This window comes from Sminthopsis crassicaudata, chromosome 1 (assembly GCF_048593235.1).
Source record: "Sminthopsis crassicaudata isolate SCR6 chromosome 1, ASM4859323v1, whole genome shotgun sequence".
Taxonomy (NCBI): domain Eukaryota; kingdom Metazoa; phylum Chordata; class Mammalia; order Dasyuromorphia; family Dasyuridae; genus Sminthopsis; species Sminthopsis crassicaudata.
The window spans coordinates 696,787,949-696,813,143 of NC_133617.1; the positions used below are offsets into that span (position 1 = coordinate 696,787,949).

Below are 25,195 nucleotides of genomic sequence, written 5' to 3' on the forward strand. Positions count from 1 at the left end.
AAAACGTGAATTTATAATCAATGAAGATGAAATAAAAGCAATAACTAGGAGCTATTTTGCTCAACAATATGCCAATAAAACTGACAATTTTTTTTCTGACCACTATCAGTTTATTAAGTAATTATGAATTTACTAGTAAAGAGGGCCAACAGTTTCCCTATGGAGCTGAAGGTCTGTGGGTTGGAAGGTAACCCTTTTAAGGATAAAACAAAGAACAGAAGTTAGTAGGAGGTAAAAACAATATCAATGGTTAAAAGACTGACAACATTATGAGAGCAGGGACAATATAATTACTCAAAAGACTGAAATGTGAGCTGGTATCCATTACTCTTTTCATCTTGATTATGTTGATGGTTTCTACCTGAATCCTCAAGAAATAACTAATGATAGATAGCAAATTTCCTTTAATTGTATAAAAATAGCTAAAGGTAACATTTCTAGGAATGGTATTGTCCTGGCTGATAGAAGTAATACCAGATGTGCTAAAATTGACAATTTAAATGAAATCATGGAATATGTATAAAAATATAAATCAACCAGATTAAAAGAACAAAAAAATAGAATATTTTTAAAACCCCTTTGTTAGAAAAGAAAATTGAGTAAGCCATAAATCAGCTCCAAAAGAAAAACAAAGCACAAGACCAGATTCACAAGCGAATTCTACTAAACATTTAAAGAACAATTAATTCCAATACAACATAAACTGTTTTTTAAAAATAGGTAAAGAAGAAATACTACCAAATTTCTTCTATGATACAAACATGATCTTGATAGCTAATTAGGGAGATCTATAAAAGAGAGAAAAAAAACTATAAACCAATTTCCCTAATGAATATTAATTCAAAATTTTAAATAAAAACCCAGAAAGGAGATTACAATGTATCGCAAACATCACATACAAGGACCAGGTTGGATTTATACCAATAGCATGGGTATGGTACAATATTAGGAAAACCTTAAGTCATATGATCATTTCAAGATACACAAAAAAGGCTTCTTACAAAATATACCTGAAATTCTTGTTAAAAATACTAGAATGCTGAAGAATAAAATAGATATTTTCTTTAAAAAAGTAGAATTTTAGTCTAGCTCTTGTTACATAGTTTAATAGATAAGTGTTTGTTCAGAATCACACTTTAGAAGGTAATGGACCAGAACCTGGATATCCTGAAATCTAACCCAATGTGCTTTCTATTACATTTTCCCATGCTGCCTCTTTTCCTATATTGTATAATTTGTTCCCTTTCTAAACAACAATAAAACTTCTAAGCTTTGATTGTTTTAAATATTTAAATTAGAAGACACCTCTAGGTAACTATTGTAGCAAGCATTGATTGGTAAGGTTTTGGGGAAAGGAGGCAAAAACAATTAGCAAGACTAATGATGGCTGAACCACTAGGAGTTAAGGGATCTGATTTGCACACCTGAGAATGCTGAATGAAGTGTGTTGTGCTTACTCCCAGCACTGACCCAAGGGAATGTGGACAAATGACAAAAATGATCCCCTAGACCAGCCTCGTCTGTATTCCTGATCCTCCCTGGAAGCTCGCTCTATTCCTGGATTTCTCCTGTTGGCACTCTTCACCCCAGCAGTCCCTTTTCCTTCTGAAACCTCGACTTCACAGAGGATGCCCAGGCCATCCTGTTTCCATTCTCCCCAGACCACAATTCATGACCCCCAAGACTTTCTCTAGCATACGCCCAGAGAGTGATTCCTTTCTCTGCTTCTTCCCTTCTTTGCTTTTGTGTATTATCTTCCCTCGTTAAGCTCCTCTACAGCAGGGACTTTCTGCTTAGATTTGTATTCCCAGACTTTAGCATAATGTCTGATGCATAGTAATAATAAGTGCTTGTTAACTTGACTGGATTTGACCTGAGTTAAAATGTTTCACTAATTCAGGTACCTGTAATTTGCCTTAACATTTCCTAATATTAGCATATATTTTAAATAAATTCAATGTGTCCAAATAATCAAAAGCATTTAAACTTACCCCATAAAAGGTTTCACATGAAATATAATTAATGACAAATATGATTCAAAAAATAATGGAAGTAAGTCAATAAATAAGCATTTATTAAGTTCTTACTCTGTACCTGAATTGTGCTAGCGATAGAAAGAAGTAGAAGGTGGGGGTGGGGGTGGGGGAGAAAATCCCTCTGCTGTCAGAAGCTTACAATCCAATGTAATAGTGGAGAAAGCATCACAAGCTTAATAACAAAAAAATCATGGCTCAAATCCAGTCTCTGAGGCTTCCTTCCTATGTGATCTTAGCCTGGCCATTGGATTAGATGCTGCTCATTTCTAAGTCAACATATCCAAAGTGGGCCTCTTCAAAACCCACTTGTCCTAAATTACCTGTTTCTGTTGATTACACTACCATCCTTTCAGTCAAGTTAGGGTCATAATTGCAGGGTCTCTTTGTTCTCTTCTTCCCTTTCCCTCCCCAGGTATTCATCTAGACAGTAATTCTTGGTTGTATCTTGTGGATTACAGGCTCCCTACTTTCCACTCGCACATTCTCCACTTTCGTTCAGGCACTCACCACTCTTCCTTGGACTTCTGCAAAAGCCTCCTAACATTTTTATACTTTCAAAAAAGCTGTCAAAATGACAGTTCTCAAGTAGAGTCCTTATCCATTCCTATACTTGCTCAGAAGTTTCACTACATTTGTCTTTGATAAAATACAAACCTCTCTATTTGGTAATTAAATGCTTCCTGGTGAACCCAATCCATCTTACTGAACAGACTCATCTCACATTCCTGTTCTGTTCTCCACTTCTGACCTCTGTGACTCTACACAAGTTGAACCCTGGTCTGGTAAAGCTATTCTTCAGATCCCCATCACTTTTAAAGGCATCTTCAGTACGGCCTCCCATGGATGGTCTTACCTGACTTCCTGTGTGTTAGTATTCCTCACTCCTTGTATCTACTCAGTACATTTTCTGTGTCTGCTTATTTGGATGGACATTGTTTCCATCTAGTACTAAAGCTCTAGGATAGCTTCAGTGTTTGTATCCCCAGCATCAATAATGACATCTTTCACATAATGTAGGTATTTTTAAAATTCTTGAATGAAAAATTAATTCTTCCTAAAAGTTTACCCCAAAACATTCTGCGAGTTTTCTATATGTTCTAAATTCTCTCAGGGTTTCTTACAATCCTCTTTTTGAGGTTCCACTGTCACCAAGATCTGGAGTTGGTTTTCTCTTCTTCCCAGCTCTACTGATTTCTCCTTTCCAGCCCATCTCCTTGAAAAAACTCAGACTAAGCATTTATCGTTCTGTCTATAACAACACTTTCAAATGGGACACTGATACATTGAATTGTGAATACATCTAGCCATTCTGGAGAATGATTTGGAACTATGCTCAAAAAGTTATCAAATTGTGCATACCCTTTGATCCAGCATTGTTACTACTGAGCCTGTATGCTAAAGAGATTTTAAAGAAGGGAAAGGGACCTGTATGTGCCAAAATGTTTGTGGCAGCGCTTTTTGTAATGGCTAGAAACTGGAAACTGAGTGGATGCCCATCAATTGGAGAATGGCTGAATAAACTGTGGTATATGAATGTTATGTAATATTATTGTTCTGTAAGAAATGACCAGCAGGAAGATTTCAAAAAGCCTGGAAAGACTTACATGAACTGATGCTGAGTGAAATGAGCAGAACTTAGGAGATCATTATATACTTCAACAACAATACTATGTGATGATCAATTCTGATGGACATGGCCCCCTCCAACAATGAGATGAACCAAATCAGTTCCAATAGAGCAGTAATGAACTGAACCAGATACACCCAGTGAAAGAACTCTGGGAGATGACGGTGAACCACTACATAGAATTCCCAATCCCTCTAATTTTGTCCACCTGCATTTTTGATTTCCTTCACAGGCTAATAATTGTACACTATTTCAATGTCCGATTTTTTTTGTGCAGCAAAATAACTGTATGGACATGTATACATATATTGTATTTAACTTATACTTTCATATATTTAACATGTATTGGTTAGCCTGCCATCTGGGGGAAAGGGTGGGGGAAAGGAGGGGAAAAGTTGGAGCAAAAGGTTTTGCAATTACCTATGCATAAATTTTCTGTAAAAATAAATAAATAAATGTCCATAAAAAAATAAAAAAAGGACCATAGGGATGGCTGCATGGAAAAAACAAAAAACAAAAAACACTTTCAAATTCTGTGAACAATAAAAATTCCAATTAGGAATAAATTATTTAATTTTTAAGTTTGTCTTCTATAGATGGGAAATGCTATGGAAAGATCTTCTGCAGTCCATTCAAGTAAGAAGAATTAATTACGTATAATTAATAATGCTCATTTACTCATCTTACATTCTTCTCAGGATCTTTAGAGGTATAAGAATTCTGTGATTCACAATGCAATATTGTGTCTACAAGAGCAATGGGTTTTATGTGGGAGGAAAGCCAGACTTGATTCTTTCTATCCTGAATTTCTATACCATCATTCCTGTGGAAAACATTCTGACTCATAGATTGTTCACAGATGGGGAGGAGGGGGGAAGGAGGAAAAGAGGGGAGGGAAGAAAGAGGAGAGGAAGGAAGAGGAGATTGGGAGAGTGAAAGAAGACATTTCTCAAGAACGCCTCTGAATCTCCTACAGTTGGCTCTGTTTATAGAAAGTGGCAACAAACATTTCACAGGAAAAGAGTCCCTCCACCTTTCAAATTATCATATTGTATGTGCATATGATGGCAGGATTTAATAGTATGCAATCAGCTCCTGGGGTTTCAATTAGCATCTCTATGATTCTCATATCTTCTACAGCTTTAGCCTCTCTCCCGACCTCCAAATGCCTACCAGACATCTAGAACTGTATAATCCTGTAGACATCTTAGATTTAATACGTCTGAAAATGGAACTCGTTAACTTTGCCCTCAAACACTCTTTTTCCTAACCTCCCTATTACTGTCATGGATGCCAGCACCCTCTCAAACTGGGGGTCATACTCAAGTCCTCAATCTTATCCTCCATGTTCAAACAGCAGTCAAGTCCTTTCCTTTCTACCTTCATTCCATCTCGCACATATTCCCTTCCTTTATGTCTCTGACTGTACAACCATCCTGGCTGGCTCTTATAACCTGACCTGGACACTGTCTGGCCTGTTGGTTGGCTGCCTTGGCTCAACTCTCTCCCCTTCTAATCCAGCTCAAACTGATCTTTCTAAAATGCAGAGTTGACCAAATCACTGTTCTACTAAATAAACTCTGAGTCCTTAGTACCTCAAATATAACACTCTCTGTTGGCCTTTAAGCCCTTAATAAACTGGTCTTCTCCTATCTCTGCAGCCTTCTCACACCACACTCCCTTCCAAATAATCTCTAAGTTTCGAGGACAACGTCTTTGCTGTTCCTCACATACACCACTCCATCTCCTAACTCTAAGCATTTTCACTGACTCTTTCATGCCTGGGATTCTCTTCCTCCTCATCTCCTCCTGGCTTCCTTCAGGATTTAAGTACAATCCTTTCTCCATCCTCCTAAACCATGGTGCCTTTTCTCTGAGATGAGCCCTAATCTATTCCGGATATCTCTTATTTGTACATAATTACTCGCAGCTTGTCTCTCTCATCAGACTATGGTCTTGGATAGCAAGAACTACTTTTTTGTCCTGTGTTGCCCCCGTTTTAGCAGAACGTCTAGGACACAGTTTGTTGTTCAGTCTTACTAGTGATCCCACTTAGGGTTTTCTTGGCAAAGTCACTGGAGTGGATTGCCATTTCCTTCTCTAGCTCATTTTACAGATGAGGAAACTTGAAGTAAGCAGGGTCATGCAGCTAGTGTCTGAGGATCTGAACTCAGAAAGACAAAACTTTCTCAATCTAGGCCCTGTGCTCTATTTAGTGGGCCTCAGAGCTGCCTCAGCACAGAGTAGGCACTTAATGAATTCTAGCTGACTAATTAATGATAGATGATCTCTGCATTTTAAACTTAGAGTTGAAGAGGCCTTAGAAATCATTTTGAAGCCACACATTTGGGAGTTATGAAGTCTAAGATCAACCAAGTAGTAAGCAGCAGAGGCAGTACAAGACTCCTAGACTAAAATGCTTTCTGTAGCACCACAGAGGCACAAAAATTCAGAAAGCCAAATCCTACAAAAGGGAGTTTTCCAAGTCTGAGGGACTAAGAAACCTCAGCCTGACTAGACCTCAGGAAGTCTGGGTTTAAAGGACTGAGAGGATGAGGTAGGTACTGGCTTCTTCCTTCCCTCTCTCCCTAAAGAGTATAATCAGCCCCAGCTGGTAACGTCCAAGGGCATCCGAGGGAAGGAGTCCATGTGCTACAACTTCTGCGCCTCAGTCAGAGTGAGCACAGGCAGTGGGGAATGCGAGTGTTTATTTGGAATGGCTGCGCCCCTCCTCTGTGCGGGTTCAAGCGGTCACAAGTGTCTAAGCCTATTAGTACAATCTGAAGGGGATGTCACTTTGTTTGGGGAGAGGGCTCCTCCAGTCTAAAAGCCGCTGCTCTGCAATGTCCCTGGATGCCCGGTGGGCACTGGCTGTCAATCTCTTTTCCCAAAGATTAGGGGGCTGGAGCAAGGTCAAGAGGAGCTCTGAACCTTGGCATGTTGTGAAATCTGCTTCTTCCACCTCTCTGAAGTCCAAGAAAGACGGGACCTGTCGTGTGCTCAGCGGCACAAACACACTTTTTCCCCCTGGGGAGCTGCCTGGGAAGGGTCACCTTTCTATCCTTGTCAGGGAAAGGGAAAAAAGTCCAATGCTGCTTTGCCTCAGATTGATCTGTTTTGGCAAAAGATTCAAAGTCAGTGATGAGGATGATGATGGAAAGGCTAGCAACACTGCTTAAATTTTACAACACTTTTATAGCACTTCCAGGTCCCCAAACTTTTCTCTCCCAACAGCCCTACCAGGGATGCCTAGCTTCCTAGCTGTGTGACCCTAGGCAAGTCACTTAACCCCAACTGCCTCAGCCAAAAAAAAAAAAAAAAATTAGTCATACAACAGAAAAGTTATAATAAAGTGGAAAATAAAATTATGAAGACTCCTTTTATAAAATTAGTTATGAAAGTAAGAGGTCATTTAGTCACTAACAACACCTGGAAAATATGTGCTGCCCATTCCCAATATACAAAGAAACCTCTGGAGTCTCTTCCAAGCTAAGAGTCTCTAAGTCTACAAACTATGGTGCTCAACAGGATCATAACTACTCCATTCTCTCTGAAAGAGGCCTGTGACATCCCTTCTGCTTTTGTGGCTAAAGAAGGAGATGGGGAATGTGTAACTGGGCAGGCCTGAGTGACACAAGATGCTAAGAGCTGACTTTTCTCAGTATCATTAGTGACTGTGTATTCTCTCAAGGGCTCTCATTATTCATGCATTTAACAATGACAAATGATTATGGTGCTATTTGTTGAATAAGTATCAGGTAGCACCTATGTCACAGGGTTGTGAGGACCCTGTGGAATGCTATTTTTAAAAGGTTTAGCACAATGCCTGGCATATAGTTGGCATTTCATACTTATTCCCTTTCCCTTCCCTTTCCCAACAAGTAACATCCTGTACTAGAGCCATAAAGGTGTTACTGTTACTTCTATGGAAACTATCACCTAATAGGAAAGACAATCCACACCCACAAATACTTTTAATACAAAGCATGACATCAAAGGGAAAAGAGGGAATGCAAACCACTTTAGGAGTTTAAAGGAGGAGAGAATGATTTCCACTAGTGCCCTGCACAATTTATTACATATAGTACTAATCGGCTGCATCTTCACTATGGCTTCCCCAAACTTAGGAGAAGAAGGCAAAAGCCGAAGCCCCATGAGGGTTACAGGCTACTGAACATGTGAGATTTTCTAATGGACCTACTAAACTGAGTTTCTTTGTCAATGTTTGGGGTCAGAACAGACTTCTGTCACTTTTATAAAAAGGACTTACATTTCAGTTGTGTGTGGGACGGTTTACATGTATGGCAGAAGGATGGTCTTTACCAGTCTAATAATTATACGTGGAACAGGCACGGTGCTGCTGACAGGGAAAGGGTGATACGTTTGAATTTACCCAAAGTGTCATGGAAGAAAACTAGGGAACAGCTCCCCCAGCTAAGTCACAAATCTGCCAAGTGGGCTAGCTACTGCAGTGCTTTCCTGCCTGGTCAGGAGCAGCACAGAATGAGGACAAAATGGACAAAATGAAACAGAAGCAATTGGCCTCTCCTTGCCAGCTCCAGCTCTTTCTTGGGAAAGAAAGGGAGAAAGCAGAGAGGACTAACCTTTAGGGCAGGAATCTCCACGTTGTCCCCAAGGCTGACTGAGCCCGAAAGGATAGTCCCTGTCATCACCGTGCCTTGACCTTTGATGGAGAAACAGTGATCCACAGCCATGAGGAAAGGGCCTGAAGGGTCTCTAGTCGGGATGGAAGCCTGTGACGTCAGAAGCTAGGAAACAGACAAAAACATTACTGCCCCATCATGAAATATACCCCAAAACATGGAGGGTCAAAAGAGGAGGATTAAATTTAAAAAAAAAAAATCTCATGATAATCCAGCTAAGAAGAAGCCCAGAGCAGATGAGGAAAGGACCAGAACAAGCTATCCACAGAACCCAAGAACTCTGTACTTGGTAACAGGGAAAAGGAAAATGAGGTTTCCAGGTACTTCCTAGACATTACTACATACCTCTCCCTCCAAATAAGGGCCTACTCTTTAGTACAGACTCAAAATTTTCCTAGTTTAAGCCTTGTGCTTGTAATCTTTTCCCTTTTCTTTCAAACTCATTCTATTTATTTTGGGGAGATAATAGATTCAACAGCTCAAAATTTTGTATGCTGTGTATAGCAGCTGGGACACTGTCAATGCTAATTACCAACAAATAAACAACAGCATATTTATTATTCCTTTTATTCTGTGACTTTCTGATTTCAGAGGGGAATAAGTTGTCAAAAAAGAATTTTGCAAAGAAATGTTCCAAAGACTTAGTCTTATGATAACAATTCTTTTGGAAAAAGACTTCAGAATTCAAAACAGGCTTTGGCCCAAGGTTTATGTAGAAATTTCTTGGAGGAATATACTAATATCTTTCATAGCAGCATTTTTGTGGATCCTTCCTTCACAAAAACAACAACTGTCTCGTGCTCCCAGACGAGTGTTCTCTGGGACTAATAAAAAGTAACAAAAGCCTTACACATAAAATGTTTGTTTTGCTAAGTCAGCAAAATCAGCAAAGTCTAAATCATTAGGAACTGTGGCACTGTACTGGGCCTGAGCAGGAGGTCATTTACTTCAAGTGACCTAGGTTAGAAGCCTTAGGACAAGGTTCTTGTGAACAGGGGCTAAAGAGATCAAAAGTGCAGGACATGCCTCAGTTGATTGTTACAGAAATGAAATAGGTCCACTTCCATTCCAACACTATAGTTCCCTCCAGTTAATATCACTGAGCCTAGCTAGAGTCTCAGAGTCTTAGTCAAAGAACTTGAGGGAGATATAGTCTACAGACCAAGCTCCATTGTGCTGCTTGGAATTTGGCTAAAGAGACAGTCAAAGAAATGATCATGATTATTATTATTGTGTTCTTCATAACATGTAAATTGTTTTACAATTTTATAAAGCTCTTTTACATTCATTCTCTCATCCATTATTCATGTAAGAAACAGTATTATTCCCCACTTTACAAGTAAGAAAACTGAGGCTCGGTGATATTATTCAGCTTGTCCAAAATCATATAACTAGAAAGCAGAGTTCCAGTGGCCAGAAGACAGGTCCTAACATCAAGGACACATACTTGTTTAGCATCATTCTTAATTTCTCTTTTTCCTTTTCCTTGTTTTTTGTTACATCTCATCTTTCTTTCTCCCTCTGATTTGTCTCCCCTTCTTTTTCCTAATTCCTTGTTGTTTTCCACAAGAAGTATTTGCCTTAGTCATAAACATCAGGAGTGAAGCAGGCAAAAGGAGAGGGAAGGATCAGGGAATGGGCCAATGAGTGAGCCTGCAGGAGGCCCAGAATCTTGGCTTCTCCTCCTTGTTTCCCAAACAAATCAGAAAAGCACAAAGAAGGTGAGTTAGAAAAAGAGTGAAAAAATTTTTACCGAGACTGGTGGCTAACTCTTCCTTAAAGGTAAAATCATCATCAGCCCAACTGTCAGCAGAACCTCAAAGGAAATACAGAGGCAGAGGAATGACAGAGAATACAAGAATGCAGGGCATTAAAACCCTGCTGTGCCCTCCCAATAAGATTAAAATAGAGTAAAGAGCACTCTGGAATAGCTGCCACCACTCCCACTCCCCTTAGCCAAAAAAGGACACCGTCTGAGGAGTTTAAACAATTCATAAACACTGGCTGTAAAATCCCCTCGGACCCCAGCAGCTGAAAACTGAAACCTGCCCCCAGTGCCGATAGCCTGGTTTGTTATTGCAGAAGGGCTCGGGAGCCCTGGATGGGATGCCCTCTTCTGTTATCCCAGGCCTGCTGGCTTATTATTTCTGAGCGGTTCTCAGCAGTTGGTGGATGTGGGATCAGCAGTTCAGAGGCAGCCACAATGACCTAATCCCAACAAGGAGTTCAGCATCACTAGGCTACTCATGCTGCTTTGTTATTGTAGGCTGCTCGTGAACCTTAGGCTGGAAGTAGTTTCTGTGCTCCTCATCTGGGTATGGGGTATGGGGGAGGAATGGCACTTGAGTTATTCTTCAGAAGCTCACAAACGGGCAAGGAAAACGGTCTGTTTTAAAACCTGGAATATCCCCTAAAGTAGCTGCAGTTGGAAAGAAGTTTAGAATGAAGTGCTAAGCATGTGAGCTCAGAAAAAAAGAGCTATGACAGGAAATCCTAAAAGAATGAGCAATGAATGAATGGTAATATATTTTTACTGAATATACCTCAATTAATTCTGAAATGCCCTGAGGAGTTTCAGTTTCTGGGGCCTCCGGTCCACCAGGTTTGGCTGCAACAGGAATAATTGGTGATCCCCGGAACCTGGAAAAAAAAGCACACTAGTCTAGAACGAAGATCTATGAAGGTCCATCAGAGTCCTAAATAGTATGTTTCTCTTGAGGCTGACTTCCATTTTACAATGTTTTGTTCAACTGCTGATTAATGGACAGATCAGTTCTCAAGTTTCAATTTGGGTTAAATCTGTCAAGGATCCTTCCATCTTCTATTCTTATACTCTCCTGCCAAGATGATTCAGGAAGCTAGCAAGAGTTCCCTGATCTTACAGAAGATTTTGGAATATTCTTAGGCCTAATATATCTTTCTTTAAGCATCTACTTCACCTTCACTGTCATCGTCGTTGTCGTCGTCGTAGTCGTCATCATCATCATCATCATCATCACCATCTTAATGCATTCCAAATCAAATCCTATTTCTATGCAATATGGGGCCAAGTGCTATAGAATATAGTTAAGATCGGTTCTTGTCTTCTAAAAGCTTACAATATATGATGGATATTTTATTTCAAACAAAGAAAAACAAGCCATAAAACCTAAAGATTAAAATTATATCAAATTCTAGAAAAAGAAATAGCAAAAAATTTGGCCTTATATGCACACATACAGGTCAAGGAAATGTAAATTTCTGAAACAAAGAAGACTAAATTGTCAGTGATATGCTCCAACTAAATTTAAAAGAAAAATCAAATCTTCTCTTTAATCAGTCTAGAATTTAAGCCCTAAGATTAGGCCTGCATTATATATGTGGGCCTTGGAGACAGATAAAACTAGTCAAGAAATAAAATTACAAGCCCTTAGATATTTTAATTTCAATACTAATCAGATTTTAAATACTTAATGAAAATGAATTTGCTTTTAAAATTAATCAAGAGGGTCAAAGGATATAAACAGGCAATTTTCAGGTGAAGAAATTAAAGTCATTTCTAGTCATATGAAAAGTTCTAAATTACTACTGATTAGAGAAATGCAAATTAAAACAACCCTGAGGTATCACTTCACACCTTTCAGATGGGCTAAGATGACAGAAAAAGATAATGATAAATCTTGAAGATGTGGGAAAATTGGGATACTAATACATTATTGGTGGAGTTGCAAACAGATCCAACCATTCTGGGGAACAATTTGGAACTATGCCCAAAAGGCTGCATATCCTTTGATTCAGCAGTGTCTCTACTGGGCTTATATCCCAAAAAGATCTTAAAGAATTGCAAAAATGTTTGTGGCAGCCCTTTTTGTCGTGGCTAGAAACTGGAAACTGAGTGGATGGAATGGCTGAATAAGTGATGGTATATGAAAGTAATAGAATATTATTGTTCTGTAAGAAACAACAAGCAGGCTGATTTCAGGAAAGCCTGGAAAGACTATTAACTGATGCTGAGAAAAGTAGGCTGAACTAAGAGAACAATGTACATAGTAGCATCAAGATTATGTGATGATGTGATGATCAACCCTGATGGACATGACTCTTTCAACAATGAGATGATTCAGGCCAATTCCAATAATCTTGTGATGGAGAGAGCCATCTGCATCCAGAGAGAAGACTGTGAGAACTGAATATGGATCTCAATGTAGTATTTTCACCTTTTTTTTTTTTTTGGTGGTGGTGGTGTTTGTGTTTTTCCCCCCTCTTTCTCATGGTTTTTCTTCCCTTTCTGATCTGATTTTCTTTCACGATGTTATAAATATAGCAATATGTTTGGGAAAAAATTCTACATGTTCAACTTATATTGGATTGCTTGCTATCTGAGGGAGGAACAAAAATTTGGAACCCAATGTTTGGCAAAAGTGAATGTTGAAAATTATATTTGTGTGTATTTGGAAAAATAAAAAATTATTTTAAATTTTTTAAATTAATTGGGAAATTAATAGGCTTCAGTGGTCTGGACCAGTGATCCCATTAAAATAATGAACTCCCTGAAGAAACAACTTCTACCAATGAAATTGCAGAGAGACGGCTCAGAGTAACAAGGCTGCAGAGAGAAGGCTCAGAGTACCAAGACTGCTAGCCAAGGCAAAAACACATAGGGTATTATTTAACAAACAGCTCCCCAAAAAGACACAGCACACTGTGACATGTCATCTGCACAATTAACATTCTTTCCATCCTTCTTTAAATATAGACAATCCAAGAAACAATCAAACCTAGATTCCAGCATACCGAGTATGAGGCAAAACCTGAATCCACCTGCTCTCTATTCCTTAGAGCAGTGGCATGGGCCACTAATTCACGCAAAAAGATCTTCTGCTGAATACATATGGACTTGTTTTAAAATGTAATGCTGCCCATGTTTTATTGTGTTTTTACTTATTTTGCTAAATATTTTCCAATTATATTTTACCCTGGCTTTGGCTAAAAGTACAACACTGCTGCCCTACCCTATGCTGCTTGTCAATGATAATAATGAGGGACAAAGGCAAGACCTGACTTCCTGGCACAGGAAACTCCTGAGTGGCCCAGTCCTGGACCAATCTAGGGTAATAGCTGCCCATGCTATGGCAAGACTAGGTGACTACCCAGGTTTACTCTATCCATCTGTGGAACTAAAGTTTTCCTGCTTCTGAGGAGTGAGCTCTCTTGTCCACACCACCTGAATGGCTGCTTTATATCTGAAGGTTCTCCAACCCAGCTTAACGCAAGAGATCTTCACACAGCCCATGAATAAATATAGTGTGTTTAATTTTCCTGTATTACATGGGACAAAAGTGAGGTATAAAGAGACTGAATGACCAGCTGTGACACACACAAGCCTGAGCCCCCAATCCTGTCTCTCAAATCCAGGGAGCACTATACAGCACTATTTTACTGTTATTAACCAAAGTTCTATGGAGTAATCAAGGCAGATAAATATAGGTATTAGTAGACCAGAAATCCAAAGAGAAAATACTATTGTGATTTGGATCTACCCTAAGGAGACCACAACAAATTCATGCCCAATTATCTAAGAGAAACGTCAATCAAACTGGGTTTAATTCAGAATATGAAGCTTCAGGATAGCCAGGGAAGACAAAAAGAAGAGTTTATGCTTTCACTTCTGCAAGTTCCAGAATTCATAGGATTTTTATTCCAAATAAGTCTGGAGGAAGTTCTGTGACAGAGAAGGACTTCTATCTGGATTGAAGATCTGTTCCTCAGTACTCTGGAGTGTATGCTGAAGCCATCATAACGTCAAGTGAGCTTGGCCAGGAATCCTTCTAGATCAGGAGTGCTAATGATAGAGCTTTTTCCTAGTTTATATTTGAAGTTAATGGACTATGGGGTCAAACCCCTCAGTCGGGACAAAGGCAGTATTTGGTTGGGGAAGGATGACAGTGGAACAGTTATTACATCACCTAAGAAACACTGATCTCGTAGTTAAGTAATAATACATTAAGAATATAATTTTTTCAAGCTACCTGTTCAAAGACTTTCAATACATTTTATCTAATTGCAAAAAAAAAAAATCAACTCAAGTATTCTACAATAAGACAATGTTTAAATAAATCATGGCTATATTAATGAAAAGGAATGCCATAAGGAAATCAAGACAGAATTATAGGAATACAAAAGAATCAGGAAAGACTTCTAAGAAATAAAGTAAAAAAATTAGAAGTATAAAATGTATACACTATGACCACAATAAAAGAAAAATATATGAAAATATTAATTCTAATAAGCATTCAGCATTATTTTTTAAAGTTTTATTTGATGTGCTAAAATTAATTAAATTCTAAATAGTTACTAAACAAGTCTGATCATGTTTAAAGTAATATTTTAACAAAACATTTACATTTTTCAACAATAGATTAGTATAATAGAAAGAGACTAAATTTGAAGCTAAAAGACATAGTAGTTCAAATTCTAACTTTGCCATGTGATCTTATGCAAGATCTCCTTTCTAACTTTAATTTCTTTAATCTCCCTTCTAAATCTATAAAAATGGGGATTGATATCTGCCTGCTATGTCTCACAGGACTGTAGTAAGAGCCAAATGAAATAGTTTTTCATTTTTAAAAAGGTATAAGCACTTTTAATATATTTAACATGTATTGGTCTTACCTGCCATCTGTGAGAGGGGAAGGAGGGAAAGAGGGGAAAAGTTGGAACAAAAGGTTTTGTAACTGTCACTGCTGAAAAATTACCCAAGCATATATCTTGTAAATAAAAAGCTATAATAATAAAAAAAAATAAAATAAAATAAAAAATATATACCAGGCAAGTTAAAAAAAAAAAAAGGCATGAGCCACAAAAACATTATGATGGTGATGATGATGCTATAGTTGTTGATTGAAATTAAGAATAAATACCATCCAAAAGAAAATCTCAAATAAGGTACTAAGGGTCTTAAATCTTATTCTCTTTGGGTATTACACAAAGAAATGGAAGAAAAGGAGAAAAAAAAATCTATGGTAAAACTATGGAGATATTTGTCCTAGAGTAGCTGCTGTTGTTCTAGGATGGTTCAAAAGATATGCTTAGCATCAAAAGGCAGAGATGTAATTAGAGAAATACTTTAGTATTTAATGTGGACAACAATCAGCTGAAATATGAGAACATTTGTTACCCTGGGAATCAAATTACACAGCTGAATCCGAACAACTCTCAACTATGCAAGCAGAAGGTATACTTCCTACATTCCCTTCCTCGACTATAGCCACATGCCTCTCTTGTATTCTCCTCAAAACAGCAGAGTGCTGGGCTGAATATTTTAAACATGGTAACCAGGAACAGATAGGGGAAGTAGCCCATGGCATCTTTTGCACAAATAATACAAACAGAAAACTTCAAAACTACTGTTCAAGACTCTCCAAATGGGAAGACTAAAAAAGCATGAAAATTGCTCCTCAATTATATCCATTCCATTATAATCCATCTCTCCCCTCTGACCAGTTCATTTTCTTCAACTTAACAAGTATGTTTGGGCATCTTTAAAAAATGCTTCCTCTTTCTAACATTCCATCTACTGATAAAATTTTCTAATAAGTAGAACACATTCATTGCCTTAATTTCATAACTATTGCCTTGACTTCTCAATGACTTCCAAATTCTTTCTAATGTAGGTTCTATCTTCTATGCTCCAGACAATGCTTTCAAAAGTCACCAATGACTCACCCTCCTAAGTGCCAAACTTACAGACTCTCTCTTCTCACTTCTCTGCAATGTCTAACACTAAGCCTTCTTCCTGAAAACTTCTTGAACTCCTCCCTCCCCTTAGTTTCTATCCAGTACTAATATCTTGAACTTCAATACCACAATACCAAGTACCTGCTGGACATCTCCCCTGGATGCTTCATCAGTAGTACCTCACTGAAGACACTGAAAAGAGAATTTGCAATGTGACTTTCCTCAAACTTCCCTCATTCTTTTTTGCTTCCAATCACCCATGTTCACAATCTTGGAGTTATCCTTGATTCCTCCTTCTCCTTTCCCCTTTCCCCCACCCCATACACATTTCTGGACAAATCCTGTCTATCCCACTTTCATCTCTCTCTCTATCCACCCTCCCTTTATTTCTTCTCATGTGGACACCATCCTTATTGAGATGCTCTTAACTTTCACCCAGTCAACTGTAATAACTTCCTAAGCAGCCTTCTTCCTTCCAGTACCCCTCTTCTTAATGCATTCCTAAAATACAGATATGTCACTCTCCTACTCAAAAATATTTTGTGGTTCTTTATTGCCCTTAAGATAAATGACAAACTTCTTAGCCTGGCATTTAAAGCACTACTATATCTGCCCCCCAAATCTTTCTAGCTTTATTTCACATTAGCTTTCTTCATGTATTCTCTAACTTACCAGCTTTTTCTCAAACTCAACATTCACTCCATCTTTGGCTTTCGTACAGGCTATTCTCTTACCTCACCTTCACATCTTATTATTCAGAGATTCCTTCAAGTCTTACCTGAAGCACAGCTCTAATGCAAGGGTTTCCTGATCCTCTCAGGTATTAATGACTGCATATCCTTATCAGTTTGCATGGTATGATCACACACACACATACTCATCCTTTTAGAAAAGGACTGTTTTTCCCCCCATTTTTGTCACTGATCCAGTGCCTTGCACACATAGTAGCCATTTAACAAACCTTGATTTGTTGAATTAAATTGTTGTTAATTTGATCATCATCAATATGTTCCTCCTGCTCCCCCTTCATTGTTTCTTTTTTCTCTTCTAATTTCTTCTATATAGAAATTAACTCTTTGTCTTTGGCTCTCCTTTCTTTTCTATCTCTTAGAAGACCCTTAAAGGCTTCCATGATCACTACTATCTTCATCCCTGCCCAACTTTTCATCCAAGAACCAATTCTATATTTTCAAGCTGCCTTGCATAAAATCATTTCATTTTCAACATAGTATCCCTATGGAATAATGTCTGACATATTGTGGACACTTAACAAATGCTTGATCAATTGGCTTACTGAATTATATTCAATTAGCCATTAATGGTATATTATTTAAATATTTTGCTATTTACCAGTTTTTCATAGTGTATTTGATTTTTTTTTCTATTAAATTATTGAGAGCTAGGTCAAGTACCATGGGAAAAGGATTGGATTTGAGATCAGAGGACTTAGGTCTGGAGTCTAGCTCTGCCAATTAACCAATCAATCAATACTTATGAAGCACCTACTATGTGCCAGGACTGTGCCAAGCTCTGGAAATACAAAGAGGGTCCTGATGACGATTCCTGCCATTTTTTTGGTCACATGTCTTCTTTTAACTTCTTTCTCTACAAAATTAAAGAACTGGATCAAAGGTCCCTTCTAGCTTTAAATGCTAAAACTCTAAGTAAGGGATTTAATGAAGGAAAAGGGAAAAGCAGAAATGAGAGGGAAGGAATGAAACAGTCAGGCAGAAAAAGAAACAAGAAAAAAAGAAAAAGAAAAGGAAAAGAACATGAGAACATATGCATTTCTGGGGGAAAGACTTTTGATCCAGTTTATTTCTTCTATAGAAATTATCAAGTACTAATACAGTATACAAGGTATTTGCTCTGTTTACAGGCCCTATGCCTAGGGCTCTGGGGGACAAAGGAGGATAAAAATGTGCACTGAGAATTCCAACAATTAACCATAAAGCTTTCGGAAATTCAATTATTTTTATCCAAACACTTTTGGGCAATATATTGTAATAAAACATAAACTAATGTTGAACCAGGTGCCTGATGCTTTCCAAAGGCATCATATGTCCTGGTGGGAGCTGGGAGCAGCCTTCACAGCACTGCCAGGCCCGTGAGAAGCACGCCTCGCTACACCTCGAGCACACACGAGCACACCGTGGCAGTCTGGCCTCTAGCAAGCAAAGAGGAAGACGAGCGTGAAAAGGGAACTGGAGTTTATGCTGAGGCTGGGTATTTTTTCCCTTTGGGCAGATTTTCTGCTTTCTGATCCATTTCTGGTTGTGGAAGCATGAAAGGCCCCAACCAGATATGTCATGAAAATGTGAATGGTAAGTGCCCAGGGCATCAAAGTCAATGTGAGCCAGACAATGAGTGGGTTCATCCCCTTGCTGTCATCTAACTACCTCAATAGTGTCTTCTGTGCTAGACTAACTCATGGTATGTGAATAGTGTTAAGGAAAGCTTAGTAAACATTTGAGTCATCCTTCCCTCCCCCCAAAAAAGATCTCGGATAAGTTTTCAAAGAATTGAGCAGAACGAAAAACCAAATGGTAATCACATCTTAACCCCTTGAAGCAGGAGTCAGAAAAAAATTTCAAGTCATGGAAATGTTCTACAGTTATTAGTCTTATTGTCTAAGCTCTTTACCAGGAGAAAAAACAACACAAAAAACCAGTAGATCACTAGCCTAAAAAGTGAGCCCCCAAAGCACTGCCATTTCATGCCTGCTCATTTTTGCTTCCTTGGTACATCAATTTATATAATCACTTTATTAAACATGCAAAAATCTGTATTCTTTAATAGTAGCTAATTTTGTTATTTTTAAAGTTGTTGGTTTCATGTGTCATTTCCCCCACAGAGACATCCTCCTCCTCTACACTTAATTTAATCTGTTATTCTTATGGTTTCTGCAAACTTCACAAAACAGACAAAAAAAAAAAAATCCTCTCCTACTTCTCACTTCTGTGCCCTTGTTCACACTATCCTGTCTCATCTCACCCTTAAAATCTCAAGCTATTAACATCTGCTCTTCCTTTCAAAGTCCAAGTCAGGTGTTACCCCCTCCATGATATTTCCATGATTACCATACCCTCAAGCTAGCTCCTCAAACTCAACAAACATTTTTAAAGTAACTACAAGGCTCAGGGAACCATGATAGGTATTAAGATTATAAAAATACAAATGACCTTGAAGGGCACTGCTTGGTACTCTGCTAAATGCTGATCTTAAACTATTTTCCATTACTTATTTATATATATGCAACAGACTTTATCTCAGTCTCACATATATCATCACTCCCAAGTAGAAACTGAAAACTTGGAGCTCAAACATTACGTGGCAAGAAAAAGCAGAACAGCAGCTTATTTAGTAAACCACATGACTTTGTTTTATAGCACCAACTGTACAGGCCAGCAAATGAGCCCAGAATTCATCGATGGCTTTACCTGAGAAGTCAGTATTAACTGCAGTCTAAAATAATTAACAGTAGGGTTAAGCTCCTGGCTAAGCCATGTAATCATTTGTTAGAGTATAAGCACATCTGGCTTAATGCCATTAGTCGCTATCATAAAGACATAATCCAGAGGGATGCCATCACTTCCATAAAGACGTCCATGTTGGCTCCTCAGGGATGGTCCTCTCCTCCATGGACCTCATAGCTCACTGAATTGTACAAGAATGCCGTCCCTGAAACCAATAAAAAAAACATTGAAAAGAAACCTATCTCAGTGCAAGTAAACACGGCACAAGCTGTGTTCTTAAATGTTGAATCAACAGCAGACCAACCAGATGTAGTCACTCCGTGCCCACCACGAGGAGCTCATACTCATCAGGAGAAACAACCCAGACAAACAAGCAGATCGGAAAGAAAGATGGGGCAGCAGGGACCAAAAAGGCCTTATGGAGGAAGAGGCGTTTTGCTGACCTGGGAAGGAAATTTTAGGAAGGAGAGTGATGAAGTTCATTTCCAACACGGCCAAGGGATGAAGCAGTGCTGGGGGTGGCCAGGCTGCACAGGGACCCACGGGCGCCAGGTCTGCTCAGAATGCCTGTGAAGGGGCCACAAGGTGGTAGTCGGGAGCTCCTTTCCAAGCAGGAGATGATGACAATCCTGGACCTGAGGAAGGTTGAGGAAAAGGGAGAGAAAAGAAGATGGAGGCAGAGGGCTCACTTTGCTCTCACATCTATTTTCTGATTGTGTCTAGTATTCTAAATCTATTAATTCAAGAGAATAAGAGAGTGACTGGGACATAGAGGGACTTAATAAATGCTGACTGATTATTGCGGACTGGACAAGCGAGGTAGGATAGGGAGAAAGGTTGTAGGACCTAGAAGGGACACAGATTAAAGGAGGGATCAAAGTGAAATGGGATTGATCATGGAAGTCATTCTGGAGCTGGTGAGAGGGATTATGCAAGGGGCTAACACTTGATAGAAAAGGGGGCAGAACTGCAAAGCAGAGTATATCTGCAAAAGGGGCAGGTATCTCCAGCCTGCCACAAGGAGCAGGCCTAGGCTGGAAGAATATGGAAAAAAGAAAGGAGATTCAAAACAGGGGTGCTGAGAAGCACTGGTAGAAGTGCTTGCTCTTCCAAACAAGTGGAAGAGCTGAAAGTTTGTGCCATTTTGTAGCTTTTTATCAGCATAAGTATTGGCAAGGGGGGGGGGGTCTTCAAGAATGTATTTCCTAAAATGTGGATGATTATTTACATAAGGACTTACATGGGAAGAACATCAGAAAAGAAAAGAACTGTTTAAAGTATTTTAAAGGATAAGAACAAGATAACATCATGAAAAAAATGAACATTTCAGGTTATTCTTTTTTTTCTCAATAGTATTTTATTTTTCCAAATACACATAAAGATAGTTTTCAACATATGTTTGGAAAACTCTGTGTTTCACATTTTTCTCCCTTCTTCCCTTACCTGCCCCTCCTGAAGACAACAAGCAATCTAATATAAGCTAAATATGTGCAATCCTTTCATATTTCCATTTTTGTCATGTTGTACAAGAAAAAGAGACCAAAAGAGAGAAAACCATGAGAAAGAAAAATCAAACAAACAAAAGATAAAAATACTGTGCTTTGATTCACATTCAGTCTCCATAGTTCTCTCTCTGGATGCAGATGGTATTTTTCATCCCAAGTCTATTAGAATTGTCTTGAATCATCAGGTAAGTCTTTATAAACAAAAAGGTTCCATTAATTAGTATACTATTTCATTGCCCAAGTTCTCACAAAGATTGATGGGTAATGATCTGTTTTTTTCCTATTGCTAGATTTCTCTTGGTGGGGGAAATATAAGGCTTTAGACATAGAAATAAGCTATCAGATGATTTGAAGGTGATTCAAAAGGTCACTTTTTCCTATTTATGCCCAGTTATAAGTCTGTGTACCAACACCTCCCAATTTAAGAGCCTAAGGGATTCTGAATGAGTAAAAATAAATAAATAAATAATGGCATGAAAGGAAATTTTGCTTAGAATCTATTGACTACTCATACATGCTTCACATACCCTATTCCTTTGTCCCATTTTTAGGATGTGACACTAAAACTATATTGTGATTTTTAAGTAGAAGTTTAAAGGGCCTGTTCCACCCCTTTCTGACAAGTAAATAAAACTGCAGGGTGCTCAAATAACTCACTAAAGAGAAGATATAATTTTTTATCTCCATTTTTACAGTCTTATATCCACTTCCGTTGGGAATAACAAAGTCTGAATTCTTATGCAATATTTATCTAAATGTGTCGATTTTATCAGATTGATGAATTTTGCTAACAAAAGACAGGGGTAGGAAATCTTTTATGACACATTCGGAGCATTCACAGATTCAGAGTTTTAATTTAACCAACTTGAGGATTCTTAGACAGAGCTGCAGGTGTTGACTCTGGAAAAAAAATCACCAATGGGAAGGCATATCAATCTTTATGACAGGAGAAACAAAAACACTTCATACTTGTTTGCCCTCCACAGACAGGTTCGAAGGAGAAGCCGAAATGGCAGGATATTGTCTTGATGCTGCACAGAGAAGAGAATGCCTCTCTACCTCTCCGTGACCGCTACTTAGTATTGATTAAAAGGGACTGGTCCAAAAAGGATCACAGAAAATGATGAAAACAATGAAGGTTTTCCGACATTGTGCAGCTGAACAAGGGCACCATCCTGACAACATCAGAACAAGTCATTCCTGAAGCTACTTGTTCAATGAGGTGGCTTTACATCCTGTTCCTAACATGGAAGTTCCATCACCTTTAATAGTCTAATCTGTTACTGCTGAGTATTCCTATCTTTTTTAACTGCATAAAATCTCCCTTTTCCCATCTTCCATTTTAACCAATCTTTTCTAATCTTAACTGTCAGGAAAAATCTCCCATAAGCTTTGGCTTTCCTAAAGAAGGAACTTGTTAGTATGAAAATGTGTTTTAGAGCTGAAGGAGTCTAGAGATCATACAGTTCTACTGCCTTTAACACAAATATAAAGCGACTCACAGAATGGGATGGTGATCCTGCCTAAACACAACAAAGGGTGTATTAAAGCCTGCAAAGCCAGAGCAAACCTGCAAATTGACTGTTAAATTTTCAATGTGGGAATTTAAACACTGCAGAAATTGGCAAATTCTACAAATCAAAGTTTGGCTTGCTTAAATCTAGACTTAAGTGATGGATAAAATGCTAATGATGCAGATTAAATTCAAAGCTATGCTGTGTATACATTTTCCCCCAATGAGACTTATTGACCATGTCAGTGCAACTCTGGGCAACAATTTGGTAGCAAACTGGAATCACGCCTCTTAGCCTGTGTTCCTTCTACTATACCATGCTGAAACTCTGAACTGAATTCAAATTCAAAATGAGGCAGCATCTGACACAGGAAGTCTACAAAATTTTAGCTTCAGTTTTTTAGAAACTTTAAGAAATAAAGGGAAAAATTCTGGTGAAAAATATGTACTGAGAGGGCTTCAGCATCTGTCACTAGAGACTCCCATTCTTACACACACACATACACACACAATCCAGCAGCATCCTAGAAGATATTAATGAATAGCATTAATTTTAGTTTTATTATAGGAATGATTATTAGCCTACACTTGGCAAACCTACTTTGTGTTCTCTAATGTCTTCTGCATTTTCTTGGTCATCTTGTCAATAGCCGCCTGTCTCTTCTCCTCGGCTAGGAGGTCTATCTTGTTCAGTACCACAATCAACTTCTGACAAGCAATTTGCCCAATCACCAAGCATTCTGCTGACTGAGTCTGCATTCCTTTGGTCACGTCGATAACTAGCATCATCAGATCAATTATCTGGGCTCCTAGGGAAAGAAAATACAAGGTTAGATGAATGAAAACAGAGGACTGAACTTCCCAGCAAGTTGCCTCATATGTCCCAGCCCAAGAGGCAGTGTGGTACAGTCAAAAGAGAACTAGATTCAGAGCCAAAGATCTAGATTCAAATCTTTACTACATTTTACTACTAAACTTTCTATAGGACTTTGGGAAAGTACTTTTCCTTCCCAAGACTTGTTTCCTCATCTGTCATGTAAATGGATTTATACAAATGACTTCTCAGGTTCCTTCTGTCCTAAATTTGTGGCCTATGATCTTCACATTGAATAATCATAAAGATTTTGTCTTCTTACAAAATTATTCAGTCATCTTCATAATATAAACTGGGCAAACTGCTGTTTAGTGTTTAGTGGGAATGGCAACAACAGCAGCAGGAATAGCAAGGGACACTGACAACAACAATAATTATTCATTTGCCTAGCACTTAACAATGTACAAAGATGAAGAAAACTTTCACAACAGAAGATGCTATTTTCCCCTTATATACAAAGAAGGCATCCTGAGGGTCAGAAGTCTGAGTCACTGAGTAAGCCATGGAAATATAGGTATCAGAGGTTAAACAGGAACCTGTCTTCTAACTCCAAAGTGCTTTTTTCCATAGGCTTGGTAGTATATACTCAAAATTGTCCCAAACATTTCTTTCTGCAGATGGGAAAATCTTTACAAAGTTAAAAAAAAAAAAGTGCTTTAAACAGCTGCATACTTTGCCCTGTCAGAGACAAGAAAAGGAAAAACTACAGAAGAGCTTCTCATCTCCATGGGTGACATCTGGGAGCAGCCTGCCCTCTTTTCGTGGGGCCCTTTTGAGTTTGGCAGTGATACTGCTTCTTTGGCTAGGGAGGCTGGCCCAAGATAGAATTTAAGATTCACGATAAAAAGGAAAATGAAAAAACAATAAATGAAACTAAGACTTGCTTTCAATTGGCTGATCTGTCCCGAAGAAGACCACTTCTCAGTGATCTAACTTTTTTAAGTTTTAGAGAAAGTGCAGACCTGTGCTGATAAAGGGACTTTCCTCATGCAAGGGTTCCTTATAACAAGCTAATTTTATATTTGTATTTTAAAGGAAGGAATAGGAAAAAAGAAATGGAATAAATTGTAGAGCTTGAAAGAAATGCTAGACGATGGTTACTAGAAAGTTTTATCCTGTAATCCATTCGTTGTGTAGGTTATATTAATGAGGATTGAGACATGGATTTAACTTCCCTAATAACTAGACATTAGCTTAATGCAAGTCCATGGCCAGACTTCAACTTCCCCCTTTCCATTATAAACATGTTCTATTAGTTACACAGGACGAGAGTATAGGTAGCTCTATGCTACCTACCAACCATTGGAAAAACAATGCAGTAATGAGAGAAACTTGCATTTCTTTCTAATAGCTAATAAATGCAGTATTAAATCTGTTTTATGAATTGGAAAACTATCTCTGGGAGATTATGTGACTGACCAATAATCAAACAGCCAAGAACGACCAAAACAGGCCTCAAATTCAAATCTGCTTCCAAATTCAGTGTCCTTTTTCTCACACTCGGTTGATCATCATGTTGATGATAGACCAAAGCTTAGTATATTTATCTACAAAAAAGAATAAATACTTTCTTTTTTGTATGAGACTACAACTTTAGGTTACAAAAACTAAAAATGATAATTATAATAGACAAAAAACTGACTGGAAGGCAGAAGGGGAGAGAAGAAAAAGATGATCAGGTAATGTGTAGGCTCACTTACTTTAGGTGATATTGACACAAAATTATATTCATACTGGATTCAGAGGGCCTGGAATTAAACTCTGGCTCAGGCTACTCATTATAG

General features: G+C 38.3%; 1 protein-coding gene across 4 annotated transcripts in view; it reads right to left on the bottom strand.

Moving 5' to 3' along the window:
• Window positions 1-25,195, bottom strand: part of EEFSEC (eukaryotic elongation factor, selenocysteine-tRNA specific) — a 318,322-nt gene that overhangs the window by 181,496 nt on the left and 111,631 nt on the right. For all 4 annotated transcript variants that reach the window (XM_074283754.1, XM_074283757.1, XM_074283756.1 and 1 more), the window contains 3 exons: window positions 23,139-23,346; window positions 10,871-10,967; window positions 8,268-8,432 (listed from right to left, as the gene is read on the bottom strand). In XM_074283754.1, coding sequence (XP_074139855.1) covers window positions 8,268-8,432; window positions 10,871-10,967; window positions 23,139-23,346 — 470 coding nt within the window. The remainder of the gene's footprint in view (window positions 1-8,267; window positions 8,433-10,870; window positions 10,968-23,138; window positions 23,347-25,195) is intronic.